This window comes from Labeo rohita, chromosome 10 (assembly GCF_022985175.1).
Source record: "Labeo rohita strain BAU-BD-2019 chromosome 10, IGBB_LRoh.1.0, whole genome shotgun sequence".
In the NCBI taxonomy this organism is placed as follows: Eukaryota; Metazoa; Chordata; class Actinopteri; order Cypriniformes; family Cyprinidae; genus Labeo; species Labeo rohita.
In genome coordinates this window covers 25,488,994-25,512,029 of record NC_066878.1, presented here as the reverse complement: position 1 = coordinate 25,512,029, position 23,036 = coordinate 25,488,994, and the positions used below count along the sequence as shown (strand labels likewise).

The 23,036-nt window shown below is 29.7% G+C and overlaps 1 protein-coding gene across 2 annotated transcripts in view; it reads right to left on the bottom strand.

Moving 5' to 3' along the window:
* unc5cb (unc-5 netrin receptor Cb) overlaps nt 1–23,036 on the bottom strand; it is a 245,875-nt gene that overhangs the window by 10,588 nt on the left and 212,251 nt on the right. For both annotated transcript variants that reach the window (XM_051121277.1, XM_051121278.1), the window contains 5 exons: nt 22,842–23,033; nt 17,211–17,558; nt 12,281–12,368; nt 10,420–10,591; nt 941–1,174 (listed from right to left, as the gene is read on the bottom strand). In XM_051121277.1, coding sequence (XP_050977234.1) covers nt 941–1,174; nt 10,420–10,591; nt 12,281–12,368; nt 17,211–17,558; nt 22,842–23,033 — 1,034 coding nt within the window. The remainder of the gene's footprint in view (nt 1–940; nt 1,175–10,419; nt 10,592–12,280; nt 12,369–17,210; nt 17,559–22,841; nt 23,034–23,036) is intronic.

The window sequence follows — 23,036 nt, the reverse complement described above, 5'->3', positions numbered from 1 at the left end:
AATAATTAATAATCACATTTAATGTAATAATATATGGAAGTAACAATAATATAATGTATAATTATTATATTACTATATATTTATAACATTATACAAGATGATTAATTAATATTATATAATATCACATTATAATATATAAATTTATATAATGTATTAACACAATGAAGTAAATTATAACATTATTATTTTACTACAGATGACAACATTTTAGTAAAAGTGCTTTAATAAATAAATAAATAATTAATAATAATAATAATATTTTATATATATATATATATATATATATATATATATACACATATATATAAAATTATGTAATGTTACTGCTTTTAATTTTACCGTTACATGAATTTATAAAAATCCGTGAACATGATGTAAAATTCTCTTTTGTGAAACAACGACAACAACTATTTTCAAAATGTTAACAATTTTTTTAAGTTACTATTTTTTACCTAATAAAACGTGATATTTTATATAACAGAGTTATATAAAATAATACCAAAAATAAAAACAGAATATATAACATATATACAATACAAAACAAATAGAATAAAACAGAACATTTAAAATAAAAATCTACTCCCCCCCCGCCCCCCTTTTTTTAGTGTTAGTTACATTTGACCACATAAATGTACACTAAATACAACTAATAAAACTACAAAACAATCATTTATAACTAAGTTGAAAAAACAGTAATGAACAGCAGTCATGTATGAGAGTGATGAAATCAAATGAATCACTGATTCATTTTTGGACTGGTTCTTTAACATGAATCATGTAAATAAACTCATTCATTAAAATGATTCGGATGTTATAATGTGTCATATGACAGGAGAGTCTATGTAGGAGTCACTGGGCTGTAAAGCAGCGAGTGCAACACAATGTGAGCTGAAGTGTGTTTTGTTGACTGCGGTGTGAAGCGTTTGGAGGCTGTGCCGACCTTGAGCGCGTCCTGCGTGTCGTCCAGGCAGTAAACTCTGATGTTGTACTCCAGGACGGTGCAGCTGACGGGGCCGAAGATGGCCAGCTTGAGTCTCTTGGTGGCGGCGGCGCTGACGGACTGACCCACCAGACAGTACGTGCCCAGCGTCTCCGTCAGGATGTGACACGCCTCCTCGTCCATCTGAATGTAGCAGGGAGTGGTGAAGTTCTCCTCGCCCACCACCACCACGTCCTGCACAAACACAAACACACACACACAAACACGACTCTTCAATGATACGCCTCATGTTTTCAATGTTAAAACTGTTTCTTGTAGCCCATTTTAATTTACTCATTTAGCAGACATCAATACACATTACATATCTGGAGCAACAACAAGTAAACCAGTAGTAATTTAATACATCTGTAAAATGTAAGTGTTTATTAAATAAATAATATATATATATATATATAGGATAAACAAACATTTAGGATTTTATATCATATTTCATTCTTATAATATAATATGGAAATACTAAACTACATGATTATACATTATATAAAATGCTAATAATATGAAAATAATACATATATAATAAAATAGTAATGCAATAACACCAAGCAGTAATATTTGTAAATATAATAAAGCACATTATAATATTATTATGTTATTAGACAATTATAGCATTATAGTAAAAATATATATATTTTTTCATAATTATGTAATGTAATTGCTATTAATTTTACTGTTGCATGGATTTATAAAAACCTGTGAACTTTTATGTAAACTTATCTTTTGGGGAAAAAACATAACTTTTTAAAATGTTAATTATTTTTTAATTAATATTATATAACTAATAGTATTACAAAATATTTTTAAAAAAAATAATACCAAAAATAAAAACAGAATATAATATATAAATACAACATATATAAAATAAAACAGAACACATAAAACAAACAAACAAAAAAAAAATATATATAATAATATAATATAATATATATCATACACATAAAAATTAATAAGATTTTATATCACACATCATTCTTCTAATAATATAATATAGAAATACTGAACTATATGATTATATCATATATAAAATGTTAATAATATGAAAATGATAAATAATAAATATATAATAAAATAGTAATGCAATAACACAAAGCAGTAATATACGTAAGTATAATAAAGCAAATTTTATTATTTATTATTTTATTTTAGATTATAACATAGTAAAAGTGTTTTTTTTTATAATTATGTAATGTACTTCCTATTAATTTTACTGTTAGAAACCTGTGAACTTTTGTACATTTACCTTTTATAAAAAAAAAATTGACAACTGTTTTTACAATGTATTTTGTTTAAAATTATAAACCTATATTATAAATATTTCATAACTAATAAAACTAGACAACAACATATTTTGTATAACATAAAATACCAAAAATAAAAACAAAATATATAATACATAAATACAAAATATATAGAACAGAATATGAAATACATTTTTTTAGATTATCATCATTATCTTTTACAAATACATATATATACATACATACATATACATACATATATATAAGCAGCTAATTCTACACAGTATGAACGTGAACACATGCATCAGTCTCTGTGTGTGCACGTGTGTGTTCAACACTGGGCATCTATGAGGTAGGCCTGCTCTCTGTGACCTCTGACCTCGTGTTCATGCCGGTTTGTGTCTGCGTCTCATTACGGCCGTCTGCAGCTGTGCCGCGTCTCTATCAGCTGTAATCGTGACGCTCGCGTGAGCTCCGCGCTGTCATTAATTTCATCCCATTACGGACGAGAGAAAAGGAATTAAAATAGTTTATAGTCGGCGTGGCCGTTAAACAGCGCTATTATGACTGGCCATTAGCCTCTTTAACGTATCCTGTGGGAGCGCGGGATTTGAGAGCGTTAGTGAGATAATTAGCAAACAGGATGGAAATCTGGGCTAATGCCTTCCAGAATGATTTATTTACTCCAGCTCTCAGTCCATTCATCAAAGCCGATGTGCTCATCTCTCAAAAACACAACTACGCCACAAATTCATGGAGCTTTTTATGTAATATATTCCAATAATATTATATAAAAAAACAATTATTAATAGATATAATTTAAAAATATATACATTTATTTCATTATATTATTATATACTACTATTTTTAATATTATATGCTTCTAGATTTTTAATAATGCATTCAAGTAATGTGATTTTTATTAAATTACTCTTGAATGAATTAATGGAAACTTATATTTTATATGTTATTTTTTTAATCTTTGTGAGCAGGTGCTGCTTTATATTTTTGATTTATTTATTTTAATTATTTTAAGTTTCTTTCTTCTCTTTTTCTTTCTTTTTTGTTTTTTTGCAGCACATGTTCTCAAAAAATAGACTGGAAAAACGCTGCATTCACCAGGAAAAAAATAAAAATAAAAAACCAGAAACGCTCAAAAAATGAAACACATTTTGTGAACAGCGCTCAGCAAACACATCAAATGAAAGAGTCGCCCGCGCTCAGCGTGATGCGAGTGGAAAAATAATATTTACAGTGCAGAGAAACGCGTGTGGAAATGACTGGTGTCTCGTCAGGATGGAGATGTATTTTGACACGCCACATCATTGGTGGGAAAGCAATATTTACTAGCCACGTGTGATCAAGCGCACTCATCATCGCCGGGGCGAAGGGAAAAAGCTCATCTGCGCCGGCCGTCTCCGCAAACCCACGGATATGATTGTACCGCGCCTGTCAGGCTGAGATGCAATCGATAGTTATTTCTTTGTTTAAAGGTCCAGGCGCATATGTGGTGTTATTGCCTGGGTATCCATCACAGTCACATCTGTCTAGAACAGCATATTCGTCATACACTGAGTGTGAACAACAACATCACGAGAGGAATATTCAGTGCTGCTGAAAGTTTAACCAAAATCTGTTACTGTTTACTGAAGCGTTCAGTAGGATATTTAAAAAAAATGAACACCACCATAAATCTATCATTAGGTCATATGATTTAGGAAATGTAAGTTGTTGAAATTAATTGCATGAAAATGCATTGCATAAATAAATGCAGAACATCAATTTTTAACATGCATGAATGAATAGGTTGATTCCTCAAAAACATGCAAGTCATTATGCATTAAGTGCATGAAAATGCAATGCATAAATTAATGCATAACATCACATTTGAAAAATCATGAGCGTGCATGAGTCACGTGGATTAATTAATAGATTGATCCTCACAAATCAATGTGCATGTGTCATTAAGTCATAGGATTTATGGTTTTATGAATAAAACAATACAAGTTTTGCATTAAATGCATGAAAATGCATTGCATAAAGGAATACAGAACACCAATTTTGAACATGCATTGCATTTTTAACATGCATTACATATTGCACTTGAAATGTACATAATTATGCATTAAGTGCTTGAAAATGCAAAAGTGTACTGAAGTCGTATTGATTAATTAATAGGTTAATTTGCTAAATAAATAAATAAATTAATTAATAAATAACTCCAAATCTATAAAGTCATGTGATATGAAGTTTTAACAAATTGAAATATAAGTCATTATGCATTAAGTGCATGGAAATGCAATGCAGAAATTAATATCAAATTAATTTCAAAATGCAAAGTGTACAGAACGCATATTGATTAATTAGGTTAATTTGCAAAAAAATATATATAATAAATAAATAAAAAAAATCTACAAATCTACCAAGTCATGAAATTAGTTCATTAATAGGTTAATTTGCATAAAAACACTACAAATCTAATCAAGTCATGTGATATAAAGTTTTAACAAATTCAAATTTGGAAAATGCATTGCATAAATGAATACAGAACAACAATTTTTAATATGCATGAGTGATTAGGATTACTTAATAGGCTGATATGACAAAGACCTAATCTAACCTAACATGATTCCCAAAATACATCATACATGTATCTTTAAATTATGAGAGAAACAAACTTGACATTTAAGTCATTATGCATTAAGTGCATTAAAAAAATGCATTGCATAAATTAATACAGAACACCAATTTTAAATATGCATGAGTGATTTGGATTACTTGATAGGCTCCCCAATAGAAGAATTATATAATCCTCCCCTGATTCCTAAAACACATCATAGATGTATCATTAAACCATGAGAGAAACCAACTTGCAATTTATGTCATTATACATTAAGTGAATTAAAAAGATGCATTGCATAAATGAATACCTCATTTGAAAATGCAAAGTGCACAGGAGTCATACTGGTTAATTAATAGGTTAATTTGCATAATAACACTATGCATCTATGCAGCTATCAAGTCATGATCTGATGTTTTAACAAATTGAGATTAAGTCATTATGCCTTAAGTGCACAAAAATGCACTGCAGAAATGAATGATTTCTTTAATTTGGAATATGCATTAATGATATTGATTCACACTACAAATGCGTCATGTGACTTCACAAGACAAACAAAATGAAATAAAGTTGCGATGCATTAAGTGCATGAAAATGCATTGCATAAATGCATGCATAACATCACATTTGAGTCATATGAATTAATTAGTAGGTTGGTTTCCAAAAAAAAAAAATACGTTTGAACAAACTGAACTGAATTTTAAGTTGAGATAAAGTGCATGAAAATGCATTTCATGGAAGAATGCTGAACACCTATTGTGAATATGCATGAGTGGTTTGGATTAATTAATATGTTGATTCCCAAAAGAAACAAACAGAAATTGAGGTTGTTATGAAAATGCATTGCATATATGAATGCAGAACATCTATTTTGAATATGCATTAATGATACTGATTCACACTACAAATGTGTCATGCTGTCACATGATTTTTCATGACAGAAAAAAAACTGAAATTAAAGTTGTGATGCATTAAGTGCATGAAAATGCATTGCATGAATACATGCATAACATCACATTTGAATGTGTGTCATATGAATTAATTAGCAGGTTGGTTTCTAAAAAATAAATACATTTTAAGTTGAGATAAAGTGCATAAAAATGCATTGCATAAATGAATGCTGCACACCTATTGTGAATATACACGAGTCACATGGATGAATTATTAGGTTGATTCCCAAAAGAAATGTATAGAAAACAGAATTTGAAGTGGTTATGCATTAGGTGCATGAAAATGCATTGCATAAATGAATGCAGCACATGTCATTTGAATATGCATGAGCATGCATGAGTCATATGGATTATGGTTTTGATTGGTTCTGGTGTTTTTTTTTTTTTTAATCAATTTCTGGAGCTTGACAGCATCCACCTCCATTTCAATTTTGGGTCAACTATTTATTTCATCCTGTTTCTCTCTTTTTGTGTGCATTTGCCAGTGTCAGCTGACCAGGTCAGAGAGGCTTTCCAGCAGGAAGTTGAAAACAGGATTCTTCTTTTTAAATCAAATTTGCATTCAATTTACAGCCAAATTGAAGAATGCTTGGGAGGGAAACAAACATCTATTTTCTGTGGATCAGATTATGCATGCACGCAGGGAACAAGCTTCTGAATAATGAAAGCTCAGAACCGTAGGACGGACCACGCCGTCTCTGGGCAACAGGAAGCGCTCATTATTTCAGGCCAAAGAGAGCGAGAGATTGAGGGAAGAGCCCAAGATGAAATACATTTGACAAGAGTTTATCTCATCCGAAGACAACGGGACGCCGCTCTCCGCTTCCTCTGGCCGCTCTTCAGCAGACGCCCACCGCCGGCCGCTTCTCCTCATGAATGGCTGAAGGCGATCCAAGACTATTTCATGTTTGATAAGAGGAGACAAGGTCACAGACTGTTGCTAAGCAGCTCTAAAGCAGTGCGGGTCTCTGGGGAGCCATGGAGAGTCACAGTGACGGTGTAGAGGAGCTCTGACAGCCGCTCCGAGCCAAACTAAAGAGACGAGCGAGTGTGTGTGTGCGCAGCCCTGACACCAGCGATGAAAACACTGCTGCTTCGGCGCTCGCATGATTCGCCTTGATTTTCTCAATGTCACAGTGATCAGAAAAGTCATATTTACACACAAAATCAAACAATCGTGCTGGAGCAGTACAGGTTTATATACGGTCAGTGACGACAACATCTACAGAACGCGGCTGATGACTGATGTACAAAATATAAAAAAATAAAGTACATTGGAAAGTTTATATATATATATATATTTTATATATTTATTTATATGACTGCAGTTGGGTTGTTTTGATTAAATAACAATAACTCAAAAACTACAGATAACTAACAATAAAAATGTGATAACAAAAAAACATTATGAAAATTAATAAAAACAGAGTTATCTGTTTTTGCATATATATTTTTTTAATTTGTGGAAATTAAACTTATTTTACATAATATTAATTAAAAAAGTTTTTATTGTGTTTCATACTGAACACCTAAATAGCTTTTTTTAAAAATAACTTTTACAGTTTTTGTTATTTTAAAGTCTTTTTATTTGCTTTTGTCATTTTTATTTTTTGTAATATTTTAATAGCTTTTAAGCTTTCTTTTATTTTAATTTTATTAATTTTATTAATTTTTGTAATTTAGTAATTGTAGTCATTTTAAGTGTAACATTTCTCATTTTCATTGAAGTTAGATTTAAGTTATTCATCTAATATTTACTGTATATTTTAAATTATTTTAGGTTTATTTCAATGACAGAAACAAATATTATATATTGTATTAAAATAATTATATTATATCACATTATATTATATTATATGTGTAAATTATATAAGTTATTTTTATAAATAAAATAATTGTTTTTATAGACATTTCAGTAAGTCTGTTTATGGACAAAATCTAACAACACCAAACCTAATCATTTAAACACTAAAAACAGTATTTATTTTTTTTTTTTTTTATTTAATGTTGTAATTATTTTTAATATTGTAATTATATTTAAATGTGCTGTTTTTTTTCTTTTATTATATATATTTTTTAATTATAACCAATTTTAATGTTCTAAAAATTTTTATTAATTTTTATTTTATATTACTTACAAATATTTCTCATTTTATATTATATTCAATTATATTATATTACTGTGTACAGTATATAAGGATTTTTAGTAAAATAAGTGTTACAGACATTTCAGTAAATCTGTTTATTTTTAGTTTATGTTGTAATTGTTTTATGTGCATTTGTCATTTTTATTAGTTTTTGTCTTTTGTTATATTTACATATATTTATATATATTATATATGTTTATATTTGCTTATTATTATAACTAGATGTTTTAAAAATATTTATTTTATGTGTTTTATATTACCTATAAATATTTCTTATATTATGTTTTTTTTGTTTGCTTGCTTATTTATTTTTGATAAAAGCTATTTAAGTTTCAGTGAATTTCAGTACTTATTCCAGTATTCCAGGCTGTCAAGCTGTCAAAGCAACATTTCTAATATTCACTTAAGTTTTTTTCTGATATGAATATTTTATTTTATTTTATTTTAGCTGTATTTAATTGAATGAGAACATTTTTTTCAAATGTTTTTTTTTAGTTAACAATAACAACACTGAGTTTGTCACAACAAAAGAGTATCAAAAGATGCTATCAAGATTATCTAATCAGGGTATATTCAGAAGGATCTCCATCTAAATACCACGGTAAATGACTGCAGTCTGTCTGTCTGTGAGGTGACTGTGATTGCGTTTGTATGTAACGAGGGCCGTGAGTGAGTTGTTTTGCGAATGGTGTGAGTGTATCACAGCTCTTGCGTGGGCCGCGAGCTCCTGCACGGCTAATTAACTGGCCAGCATTGTGTTAGCGTGTGATAATAATAGCGGGCGGCGCGGAGGAGAGTTCACAGCTACGCCCTCCGCTCGCTCTGATAACCAACTTCCCCTCGCCGCCCGCCTTAATGACAAGGCCAGTGGGTGGTCGCCATCACAAACTCCCGCGTTCCAGCCGCCGTCTGCCTGATAACAGGCTGTTCTTCATCACGTCTCCTAATTAACTCAGGGTTTGTGTCGAGCAGGACCCACGAGCCGTTCGGTGCGTCCGCTGACAGCTGTCTGGTCTTTGGGCTGCGGCGAGCGTCCGGGCCGCCTGATATCCAACGGGACACCGGCTGGATCTCCGCGGGGCGTCGCGCGCGTGACGCACGTAAACAGGCGCGCACGCACGCGCTCACACAAACGGATCGGAGCAACGCGTCTGACCTCCGGCTGCTTCAGCCCATGAGTCAAAGTCAAAACAGACACGGGCTATTCATAGAAAATACACTGCAACAAGTCTGCTGTGGAAATGGGAGGCTTATAAAGCTTTTATTAATAGTTTGAATTAGTTTCTAGATTTTAATTTTAGTGTAATTTTCAGATCATATTTTATAGATTTTATTTTGTAATTTTTTTATAGTATTTATTATTTTGTTATTAAATAATTAAAACAAATAATGAGCTAGCTGAAATAAAGTTAGTTGACATTCATTTTTATTCTTTAACTATCAGTTATTTCTATTTTTATTTTATTATTATAATTTTATTTTTTATTATATGTGTGGGATGCCTCAAACTGGCAGAAGATTCCTTGTATGTTATGAATGCTTGGCCAATAAATGTTGATGAAAAATATTATTATTATTATTATTATTATTATTATTATTATTATTATTATTTTTGTTGTTGTTTTATTTTTAGTTAATGATAATAAGCCTGGTCCCCCCATCAATTAAAATGTAGAAGTCTTGGGTAGTTTTAATTGATATTTTGAAATGTTTAAATAAATAAATAACAAAAGAATGTGTGTGTGTGTTACCATTTTACTATTTTTTGATCATTTTTATTATTTAATTTTGTTTACATATACTAAATTATTTATAAATATTAAATTATAAATAAATTAACACATACATTATATATATAAATAAATAATTTAATTATTTGATTTAATACAATTTTACTATTTATATATAAATCATAAAATAAATATTTCTAGTTTATTTCAAAATTTAAGAAACAGAAATGAATTTAAATTCATTACACAACATTTTCTCTCCTTCTATGTATTTAATTAACTTACATATTTTTGTGTAAATCATTTTAGACTTTTGTTATTTTAGTACTTAAAGCCAAACTAAATGAAAATTAGAAATGTTGCCTTTGTAACTATCAGAAATAGTAAGTTTACTTTTTTTTTTTTTTTCTCAATGAAATAAATCATTTTTTTGTTGTTGTTGCTAACAACAATAATAATAAGCCTGCTCCTGCTTGTCATCTTATTGGCCGTTCCCAGATCTCTATGCCCACGACATTCATCAACCTAAAAACTTGATGAATTTATGATACCACGTTTGTCAAATGACCAAATACTATTAATCTGATGTGTTTTTAGGGTTCTTGCACTTTCTGAATTTATCATTTTTCCAGAACATTTCCAGCCATTCATCTAAAACGAGCAGATTTCAGTCTTTCTCCACTCAGTCAGATGGAGCTGTACTTTCACACCATGTTTGTGTGGCTCCGCCCACTCACCTCCCATTGGCCCTGCTGTGATTGGCTCTTGAGCTGAATGAGCCAGTCCTCGCTGTCGGCTTCGGCGCAGTGGTGCATGGTGATGATGACGGGCCGCGTCAGGAGAGCTCCAGGAGGGCCGCAGCTCACCACCGGACTCAGGACCGTCTCCTGCGTGTCGTCCACCTGCGGCCTGAACGTCACAAACACGAACCATCAGAAACAACTGTGGAGTTCGGCTTCCTCAGCTGGGGTTTTGTGACCCTGGACCACAAATCTAATCTTAAGCAGCATGGGTATATTTGTAGCGATAGCCATTGTATGGGTCAAAATGATCGATATAAAGATCATGTTCCATGAAGATATTTTGTAACTTTCCTACTGTAAATATATCAAAATGTTTGATTAGTAATATGCATTGCTTCATTCGGACAACTTTAAAGGTGATTTTATCAATATTTGGATTTTTTTGCACCCTCAGGTTCCAGATTTTCAAATAGTTGTATCTCGGCCCAATATTGTCCTGTCCTAACAAACATACATCAGTGGAAAGCACATTTATTCAGATGATGTAGAAATCTTAATTTCAAAAAATGGATGCTTATTAACACTGTCAATGAATGCGGTTATTAGCTAGTAACCTCAAAATGGGTAAATATCTGCCAATTAACAGTGATATTTTAGTAATATTTGCATAACATTATAGTATTTAACAGCAATTTGAATTATTTTTCATTTTTTTGTATTTTTAATTTCAAAGTTTATAAGGTTTAACTTATTTCTATTTTAGTAATTTTAGTACTTTGACTTATTTTTTAGTTTTTCATCTAATATTGACTATATATTTTTAATTTATTTTCTTTATTTCCCTAACTGAAACAATGTCTACTGATTAATAACAGCACTGATATCATTTTAAATATTTTTTTATATTTAATATATGTTTTTATATTTTATATATTTTTTATTTTTTAATATTTCTTATATTAGTAAACTAAATAACATACATTTATGAATAATAAAAGTGTTAAGTTCTTTTTAAACTAAATGTTTATTATGATTATTATTTTATTTTTAGCTAATTTTTAGGGAGACTCATCCCTTTTAATTAAAATTGTAATAATTTTTAGTTAATTTTTAGATAATTTTTTTTTTAATTACTTATTTTAGTTTTAATTTTTATTTCTAATTTATTTAAGAATTTTAAAAAAAATCTAAATTAATTAAAATGAATTAAATCTTTCTCTCTATTCATTTATTTAGATTCTTTGTTTAATTAGCTAATGATAATAAGCCTGGTCTACCCCTTTCAATTAAAATCTAAAATTTAATTACTTTTTGTAGTATTTTTAATCATTTTTATTATTATTTATTTTGGTTTTAAATGTGTCTAATTTTTCATTTCTAATTTATTTAAAAAAAATTTTTTAAATCTAAATGAATTAAAATGAATTAAATCTTTCTCTCGATTTATTTAGGTTCTTTGTGTAAAAAAAATTTCAGAATTTCAAAAAATCTGACAGACTACTGGACCACATTTTACAAGAATTTCTACTTCAAAATGATGTTATTTGGCATTTCTTGGTAACTGTAAAATTTACTAGGAACATCTGAGTGAAAATGGTTTCTACAGCAAATGTTTTAGTGCATAATAATAGACTGCATGACTATTGACTCATCTGTGTTTATTTTATTATCTGAGTTTATAACGGAGAACTTCATGAAGGGGTGAGCGATTAAAGAGCCGCTCTGAACAGTGAGACGACTCATGTATGTGTGTGTTACAGGTACAGACAGGCATCTTGATGGGCGCTAACGCCCAGAATCCCCTCATTAGGCCGTTTGTCAGGGCAGATCGGCGGCGCGGCGGGAGGGACGTTACCTCATGCTCTCCTTCCTGTGAACCGTCACGTACATCTCATAGACTCGACCCTGAGGGATGGCACCCGCTGGCACCAACAAGCTCACTCCTGCAGAGAGACACACACAAACACACACCATCAGTCTGCCAGTCAGTGACCCCTGTGACCCCTGTGACCCACATGTGCCACACAGAGCAAAAGCCCCATCAAGTCACACACACGAACGCGAGTATGTCCCTGTGTGTGACTGACAAATTCCTCCAGTCTCACAGACTCATTGATTTCTCGTGTCCTTCAGGTGAACTTCCCTTTGAGCGACTGTCACTCACCAAAAACACGAGAACAAAAACGCAATGGCAGAGACCGAAGAGGCACTCAAGACATGAAGGACAGTACAGATGGGAAAATGACATCGAATCAAAATCTACTCTATTTACTTCCTTAATTCATGTTCCTGCTCTTATTGTCAATGATTCATCAAGTGCATTTTATTTTTAAAATTAATTTTCTATTAATACAAGTGATCAGTACAATAACATGTAAGCAACAAAAAAAAAACATACAAACAAAAGAAAAAAAAATTCCAGATCACTTAGCTAATTTTAATAATAATAAAAATGTATAATATACAATATTATATGTAATAAATAATAATAAATAACTGATATTATTAATAATAAAATATAGAAATAATAAAATAAAAATAATTTGAAAAATAAAATTCCACCTCACTTAAATAAAATAATATAAATAGAAAAATACATACCATTTTACTTCTACTACAATAATAATAATATAATAAAAATAACACATTCTAGCTCAATTAATACATAAACAATTTCTAATTGAAATAAAAATGTAAATTACAACCACTATATATATATAAAAACAGTTGTATCAGTTTTATATCATTTTCATTTCCTACACAGAAAAAAAAATATTAACATTAAAAAATATATATTTTTGTTGTAATTTAAATATAAATATAAATATAAATACGACAAATAATAAATAATAAAATATATGAAAATGACAAATGTTGCCTTGGGAACTAGCTAAAATAAAGTTAGTATTTATTCATTCTATTTTATTTTATTTTTGTTTATTTTATTTCAAGTTAATTTAATATTTTGTAGATTAATTTTTATATTTTATTTTAATATTTGTCCCATTATCCCATTTTCATTTCATTTTAATTTTTACTTCACATAACAATAATTTCTTTTTTTTTTCTTTTAAACTTTTATCTTATAATTTAAAAAAAAAAAAAAAAAAAAAAAAAAAAAAAAAAAAAGATTTTGAAACTGTTTGAAACTGTAAAATTTACTAGTAATTTCTGAATTAAAAAAAAAAAAAATCATACGTTTATTTAAATCAATTTATTGAAATCCATTGCAAAATCACTCAGAACTTTACAAGTGAATCAGTTGTATCAGTTTTATTTCCTTCACAGAACCAGTAAAAATATAGTAAAAATGTTTTTGTTTTTTTTTTCCAAAATAATTAAAACAGATCGCTGGAGCACATTTTACAAGAAAGTACTATTTCTAATACAACATTTCATGTGTTACTTGCTTGTTTGTGTTACTTGTGTTACTTGTTTGTCACTGTAAAGTTTACTAATAATTTCTGATTAAAAAAAAAAAATATATATATATATATATATATATATATATATATATATATATATATATATATATATATATGTGAAAATATCATTTCATGTTGCTTTTATAATGGTCTATAAACATACGTAAGTTTAGACATTCGTTGAAATCCAGGCATCTCCTGTGTAAATTACTGGCAGAATTGTGGGAAAACAAACAGCGTGAATCACGGCGTGTCCCAATTTTCTGAACACCAATAAACTCCCACATGCGCAAGCAGTTAATGAGGCATCAAGAATCAGCGGTTCGCTTAAGACTCTTTCTCTGGCTTTCCCGCAGGGAATGACGACGATGTGCTACTGTACGCTTGGTTATGAATGACTGTCCGGCGTCAGAGGGAGAATGATGCTCCTCTCAGAGTGTCCTAATCCCGTTATATGTAAGCGGCTGTGGTAAGTCACTTTGAACACTGCTGCTGGCTAATTTACGAGCGGCGCGCTGCTCTCGTGGGAGCTGTAAAACTCACCAGGAGCGTTCAGAGAGATCTACTGACTCTAGAGCTGAGTGCACGTTCCCATCATTCACACAAACCTACTGACGGTTAAAAGTGTCCGGGACTCGCAGGAAAGACATAACACGTATAAATGCATGTGTGATTGATTCTGATATAATTAAACTGCTACACAGCAAAGTACAAGCCGTGCTAATATGGGTGAATATGAATTCATGCTTTCTAAAAGTTTCATATGATGTGTTCCAGATCATTTACCGAAACTGACCTGTAAAATTTGTTCTGAAATTTGTTTTTTTTAACACTGGAGTTAAATATGAGCCGAACATCTTCTTGACAGGTTTGTGAGAGTTTGATAAACACTTGAAAAACAAGAGGATTGATGACATCAGAGTTATTAGATTTTGTTGACACATTATGAAGACATGTACATCCTTTACTGTGAAACACCGTTCACTGATCAATCACTGACAGAAAGAGCGGGACTGTGTGTTACGAGAATAAATCAGGGTGTTGGGCTTCATGTTGTGTGTGTTTTTACTCTGGCATGGTTTTATTTGACTACTCAAGGAATAAGTACTAGTATCTGATGAATACTTGCTAGTAATATTTAAAAAGATACTAATCGCCATTGGAATACATAGAATTGAACAGTCAAAATCTGAATAACAGATTCTCACAGAAGTCAATGGCAAATATTTACTAGTAACAACTAAACAGTTACTAGTCACTACTAAAATGAGTGCAAGTATCTAATATGTAGTAGTATATAATGAATAAGTGCCCATAACCAACAATAACTACTAGTATCTAATTATGAACAAGTACTAGTATCTCATAATAAGTAATAGTAGGCCATGAATAATTATCTGTATCCCAGAAATAAGTACTAGTATGTCATAAGCAATAGTATCTAACGAATAAGTTCTATTATTTTAGAAATAAATACTAGTATATAATGAACAAGTACTAGTATCTCACAATAAGAACTAGGATCGCATAATTAACACCAGCTAATAAATAAATACTAATATATCAAGGACTAGTATCTCAGAAATAAGTACTAGAAACTCGTAAGTACTAGTATCTAATGAATAAGTACTAGTATCTCATAATAAGTACTAGTATACCATGAATAATTATCAGTAGCTAATGAATAAGTACTAATATCTCAGAAGTACTTGTATCTCATGAATAAGTACTAGTATCTCAAAATAAGTACTAGCATCTCATGACTAGTACTAGTATATCATAAATAAGTACTATCATCTTGTAAGTAATAGTATCTAATGAATAAGTACTAGTATCTCCTAAAAAAGTACTAGTATCTCATAAGTACTAGTATATCATAAGTACTCTTATCTTGTAAATAACAGTATCTAATGAATAAGTACTAGTATCTCAAATAATTACTAGTATCTCATAAATAAGTACTAGTATATCATAAGTACTAGTATATCATAAATTAGTACTAACATCTTGTAAAGAAAAGTATCAAATAAGTACTAGTATCTCCTAAAAAAAAGTACTAGTATCTCATAAGTACTAGTATATCATAGGTAGTATTATCTTGTAACTAAAAGGATCTAATGAATAAGTACTAGTATCTCCTAAATAATTACTAGTATATCATAAATAACTACTATTATCTTGTAAGGAAAAGAATCTAATGAATAAGTAATAGTATCTCAGCAATAAGTACTAGTATTTAATGAATAAGTACTAGTATCTCAAATAAGTACTAGTATATCATACGTACTAGTATATCATAAATAAGTACTATCATCTTGTAAAGAAAAGTATCTAATGAATAAGTACTAGTATCTCCTAAAAAAGTACTAGTATCTCATAAGTACTAGTATATCATAAGTACTCTTATCTTGTAAATAACAGTATCTAATGAATAAGTACTAGTATCTCAAATAATTACTAGTATATCATAAACAAGTACTGTTATCTTGTAAGGAAAAGTATGTAATGAATAAGTACTAGTATCTCAGCAATAAGTACTAGTATTTGATGAATAAGTACTAGTATCTCATAAAAAGTACTAGTATATCATAAACAAGTACTATTATCTAGTAAGTAATAGCACCTAATAAATAAGTACTAGTATCTCATAAATAAGCACTAGTATCTATGGAATGAGTACCAGTACCCAATAATAAATACTAGTATAATGAATAAGTACTAGTGTCTATTTAACAAGTACTAGTATCTAATGAATGAGTACCTGTATCTAATAAATAAGAACTAGTATGTAAATAATGAGTATCTTATAAAAAACCTAAAGAATAAGAACTAGAACTTAAAGGAACAGATACTAGTAGCTAAAATATAAGTTGTAGTAGCAAGAAAATGGATACTAGTATGTTTTATAGGTTAAATGTTTCATTGGCCTGCCATATGGCCTGTACTGTATGTTTATATCTTGCCAAGATCTTGCAAGTTGTTCGAGCTTTTGCTATGGCCGCACCTAAACTTTGGAACAAGTTACCGATCCATATTAAAACTGCACCGACATTGCATATTTTTAAATCAAAGTTAAAAACATATCTATTCAACATAGCATATGATTTGTGATGTTTTTTGTTGTCTGTTGTTTGTTTGGTTTGTATACACGTTTTTAAAAGTCTTTTAGAATATTGTACAGCACATTGGTCAACTGAAGTTGTTTTTAATTGTGCTCTATAAATAAACTGAGACTTGAGACTTACTGTATGTTCATGGTCTGGGCTGTTACACCCACAGCAGCCTGATCCTCATAAAAACAGAAGCTTCAATCAGCGCCTGTCACTGCAAACCACAGGACGACATGGAGACCGAACTGACCTGAGTTTGGCACAATCAGATGGCCTCCGAGGGCGTTGAAGGAGCCGAAGGCCGTGCACGAGGGGTCCCACGAGCGCACCAGCGTCTGCGTGCGGCGGCTGATGGTGTCGCTGTCGATCAGCGCGTGCGGGAGTTTGGGCGAGAGTTTGGACGAGATGTCGGACAGGTCCTCCTGCGGCGTCACCAGACCGGATGAGTTGTACACCTTGATCTTCAGGTTGGGCAGCGGGTCCAGCAGAGGAGAGTTGGTCATGGGGATCTTGTCGGCAACGTCGTGGAGGGCGTAAACGGGACCTCGGTACATGGCAGCAGCTGATGTCAAGTCTGGAGGAGCCGTCAGCAGATCCGCTACACACAAACACACATCAAATACAGATAAAATCCATCTTAATCTCAGCTTTTCTGTCTTAACAAGCTGCTACAAGAGACACAGGTGACAGTGTTAATATTAACAACTACACCTAATACTATTAAAAACTGTTTGAAACTAAATATTAGATTTAAAAAAATAAAAATGAAAGAAAAAAATTTAATAAAAATTAGAAATGCTAAGCGAAATAATTCATGTTTAAGCAGAAATATTACTGGAAATTAAATTAAATAGTAATACAAAAAACAAAAAAATGACTATAACTTAAACTAAAATAAAAACAACAATAAAAACTAACTAAAACTAAACAATATATCAATATGAATATATTAATATTAATTAAATACTATAAAAGTACATAATTAATTAGAAATATTGCCTTGGCAAGTAACTTAAGTTCAAGCATTGAAACAATAAAAAAAAAAAAAAAAAAAAAAAAAAAAAAGTAGATTAAAACCAAATATTAAAATGACAAAAGCACATACAATTACTAAAACTTAAAATAAAATAAAACAAATTTAAAACGACAACTGAAATTATAAAAAAAAAAAAAAAAAAAAAATAAATAAATATCACATTAATATAATTAAAAATACTACAATGTATACAAATAATATTATTATTAAACATTTTTTTGTTAATTGAAATAAAACAATTGTTAGAATATTAAAAACTAAAAATTTAAGCAGTAGAATTACACACTAAAATAAAAACTAAAAATGAAATAAAAATAAATTAAATCTAATGAGTAATTAAAAACAAAAATTAATAAAAAAACCTAACAATTTTTTAAAAATAAATGAATCAATTTAAATAAAATGCAAACAGAAAATAAAAATTAATAAAAACAAATTAAACCTAATGAGTAATAAAAACAAAAAAACTAATAAAAATTGCTTATTAAATTAAAATAAATAAATTAAAATATATTAATCAATTTAATTAAAGTGCAAACAGAAAAATACAAAGAAACAAAAATCTATTAATATTAATATATATGAATAAAAAGAAACATTGTATAAATGTATAGAATTACATATTGTAACAGTTTTTAAAATTAATTCAATAAAAACAATAATATAATTGAATACTTAATAATTAATTATTATATAATAATTAATAATTAATTATTATATAATAATTAATAATTTAAAATTAACTTAATAGCACATATATGACAAAATATAACACTGGTGGGAAAAGACACTTGGTTAGTTTGGTTAATATTTTTGTTCTGTGATCGGCCTAAAATGTTTACGTTCTGTGTAAACCTGTCGCATCTGTTCAGCACATGCTGTTCAGTAAACATTCTTAATGCATGTGAGGTAAATCTAGCGGCTAATATTTATTTGCGGCGTGATGAAGCGCTTCTCCCTGAAGAGCGGTGTATATTCAGGGGCGAACAAAGTCATCATTAGTCTTTTTCCTCGTTAGTCTCTTCCTCTCGTGGCGTCTCTGAGGGCAGCGGATGGACAGCAGATGCCGCTTTATCCTTCTCAGGTACGCTGATGAATATTCATGAGCGTGCGGCGAGTGGGCGGAGCCTCGTGACTCTTTCACACAACGTGGCCCTACTGTTGAACTGACAGCGCTGTTATGCTCTCGTCTCCATGACAGCAGGAGTTGTGGAAACCATGGCAACTCATCAGTGTGTAAGTGCAGGCAAACACTGGATTCACACGAGCAGCAAATCAACGCAAATCAACTGCTGGGCGTTACATTCATTATAGCCATTTATCGCAATTCAGTACTGTCCAAATGGCATCATAACCAACCACTAAAATAAAGAAGCTAATGTTCTGAAATTAGACGAGTTCTTCACCTATGGACTAAACTACATTGGACCCCATTCACTTCCATTACATGGACAATCTTTTCTGTTTCTCAGATGATGACATTATGTGCTATTTTGGAATCACTGAGATACAATTATAGTTTTTTATATTAATATTTTTAATTATGTAAGTTTTAGTAATTTTGCTGTGTTTTGCCATTTTTTTTTAATAATTCTCTTTTATTATATTATATTTTTTTATTATATTATATATATTTATTATATTTGATTTATTTTTGTACTTCAATTTACTACTACTGTAAAGGCAAATGAAAAATGTTATTTTGGCCACTAACTGAAATAGAATAAATTTAAATAAATAGAAAAAACATTAAAATAGATTATTTATTAATTCATTTATTATTCAGTTATTATTAGTAGTAGTAGTAGTAGTACTACATCAGGTTAAATCCTACATGAAAATGAAATAAAAATTGCTGTGTTAACTAGCTGAAATAAAATAGTTTTAAGATTTATTTTATTTTATTTTATTTTATTTTCCCAAGTAACAAATATGTTTTTATGGTTTTAGTTAACTATAATAACCATGGAATAAAAATTCACACAGGTTTAAATAAACATTTCCCCTTTAAAGGAGGTTTTTAAAGCATTAGAAAAGTACTGGAATATTAGACTTTTAAATAAAAGTACTATAGTTTTAAATTAATCACATCATTTAAAAAAAAAAAAAGTTATAAAAAAATAAAAAAAAAATAAATACTGTAAATGAAAAACGTAAAACGTTACTTTGGCAAGTAACTGAAATAGAATAAATTAAGCAAAGTTAAATACAGTTTTTAATTTCAGTATTTTATTTCCAGTGATTTAAATAAGTTTAATTTTGTTATTTATTTATTTTTCTTTTTTCTTTTACAGGGAGGTAAAGTTTTAGTAATTTTGTGTGCTTTGCCATAAAAAAAAAATTCAAATTTTTATATAAAATTAAATTTTTTTTTAAGTGTTTTATTTTATTTTACTTTATTTTATTTTATCTTTTGTTATTTTTCCCCCAAATAATATTTTTTTATGGTTTTAGCTAACGATAATAACCCTGTTTGGAACAACATTTTACCTTTAAATTAGGTTTTAAAGTATTACAAAAGTATAGGAATATTAAAGTTTTACAGTTTTAAATTAATAAAATCATTAAAAAATGTAAAGAAAAAAAAATCTAACAAGTAAACTGAAAATAAAGTAACTGCTAATATATATATAATATATGTATTTTTTATTTGTTTACCTGCATGTCATGTGATCATTAACCGATATCAGAGAACTGTAAATTTACAGATGTGTTGTTGAACTCTTGAATTATTACCTAAAGAAATATTTTGGCTCTAACGGTTTCAGTGGATAAAAATGATTGTAATGATTGTGTTTTGCTGCTGTAGTCTTTGTCTCTTCGCCAGTGTAAAGTTTGTTCATGTAAATGTTGACGTGTTTTGCAGCTGAAAGTCTCTCCAGCCTAATTTCCGACCGCGTCTCTTTCTTGCGTTTACACGCCGCTGCCGTAACGCCTCTCGCTCGCGTAACTCCGGCTGATGGGTAATTAACACTCAACGCGCCAGACAGACGCAGCTAATTACAGCCTCATGATAACGTGCAGATTGCCTTGACATCAAGGTGACAGGCTTTCTAATGACACGTCTGCAGGAACAACACGGCTTTGCTTCTCCTGCGCTGAATCACCAGCGTCAGGGAGACTCTGACACACATCAGTTCTCCGTCACCCGCCGCATTCATCGCCCACAAATCACTCTTTCTGTCAGGGAATTTATGATATTTCTCTTTGTGTCAATGTCACTGGAATGATAAAGGAAGTGACAGACTATTCTTCACTGGCATGTGTGTCATTCACTACTATTTTATGCATTTATTTGATTAAAAATAATGAAAAAAATATTACAATTTAAAACCGCTGTTTTCTATGTGAATATCTGTTCAAATGTCAATTTCTCTCTTCAAATCTGAATTTTCAGCATCATTACTCCAGTGTTCAGTGTCACATGATCCATGTGAAATCATTCTAATATGCTGATTTGCTGCTCAACAAACATTTATGATTATTATCAATGTTGAAAACAGTTGTGCTGCACAATATTTTTGTGGAAACCGTGACACATTTTTATGTTTCAGGATTCACAGATGAATAGAAAGTTCAAAAGATCAGCATTTATTTGAAATGGATATCTTTGGTAACATTATAAATGTCTTTACTGTCACTGATGAATAATATGAGAAATTTGTATTTTAATTTGTATTATTATTGATCAAATTACTTTTGGTAAACAAAAAATTTAATAAATTTTAAAAAAAGTACATTTGACTACTACTACTACTACTACTAAAAATAAATGGACTGGTTGGATGACTACAACCAATTATTATTATTATTATTATTATTATATTTTTTGTTGGTAAAATAATATATTTTTTAAATATGCAAACACTTCTAGTATATAAATGTAACAAAATAATAATAATAATAATAATAATAATAAATTGTATAGTTGGATGACTACTACTATGCATAATAGTAATAATAATAATAATAATAATAATAATAATAATAATAATAATAATAATATTTATTGTTGGTAAAATAATATATTTTTTTAAATATGCAAACACTTCCACTATATAAATATAAAAAAAATAAAAAAAATAAAATAATAATAATAATAATAATAATAATAATAATAATAAATTGTATAGTTGGATGACTACTACTACGCATTATTATTATTATTATTATAATTATTATTCGTCAAATTATTTATTTTTTTTAAACACTACCACTATATAAATGTAACAAAATAATTAAACATAATAATAATAATAATAATAATAATAATAATAATAATAATAATATGCATAGTTGGATAACTAATTATTATTATTACTGGTCAAATTATTATTATTAGTATTATTATTATTATTATTATTATTTTAAACATAAACACTACCACTACATAAATGTTACAAAATAAACTAATAATAATAATAATAATAATAATAATAACACTAATAATAATAAATTTACTAGGATGACCACTTAGATGATGATGATTATTATTATTATTACTGCTCAAACTATTAATTTTTGATATGTAAACGACTGTCGAATAAATATTGAAAAAAATATTATAATAATGATAATAACAATAATAAATGAACTAGGATGGCCACTTAAATTATTAATACTTAATTATTGGCATCATCATCATCATCATCATCATCACAGTAATAATAATAATAATTAATTGACTAGTTGGATGACCAATTAGATTATCACCCGTGCTTCTTCTTTACAATCTTTAAAGGCAAATTCTAACCAGTGAAATTAATTTGCACAACTACAATAAAACCATATTCACTATAAGAATCCCAAAGCTGAAAATGACAGGAGTAAATCCCGTTCCCGTACCTGTGCGCGCCGTCTTGATGTTGACCGGCTGGAATCCTCCGTTGAGCGCCGACGAATCCATGATGTCCGAGTCGAAGTCTCGGTGGTTCTTCCGGTAGACGAACAACGCCACGATGACGGAAATGACCAAACACATGATGACGGCGATGACGATGCCCACGTACAGAGCCACGTCGTCCGTGCTGGGCGCCGCTG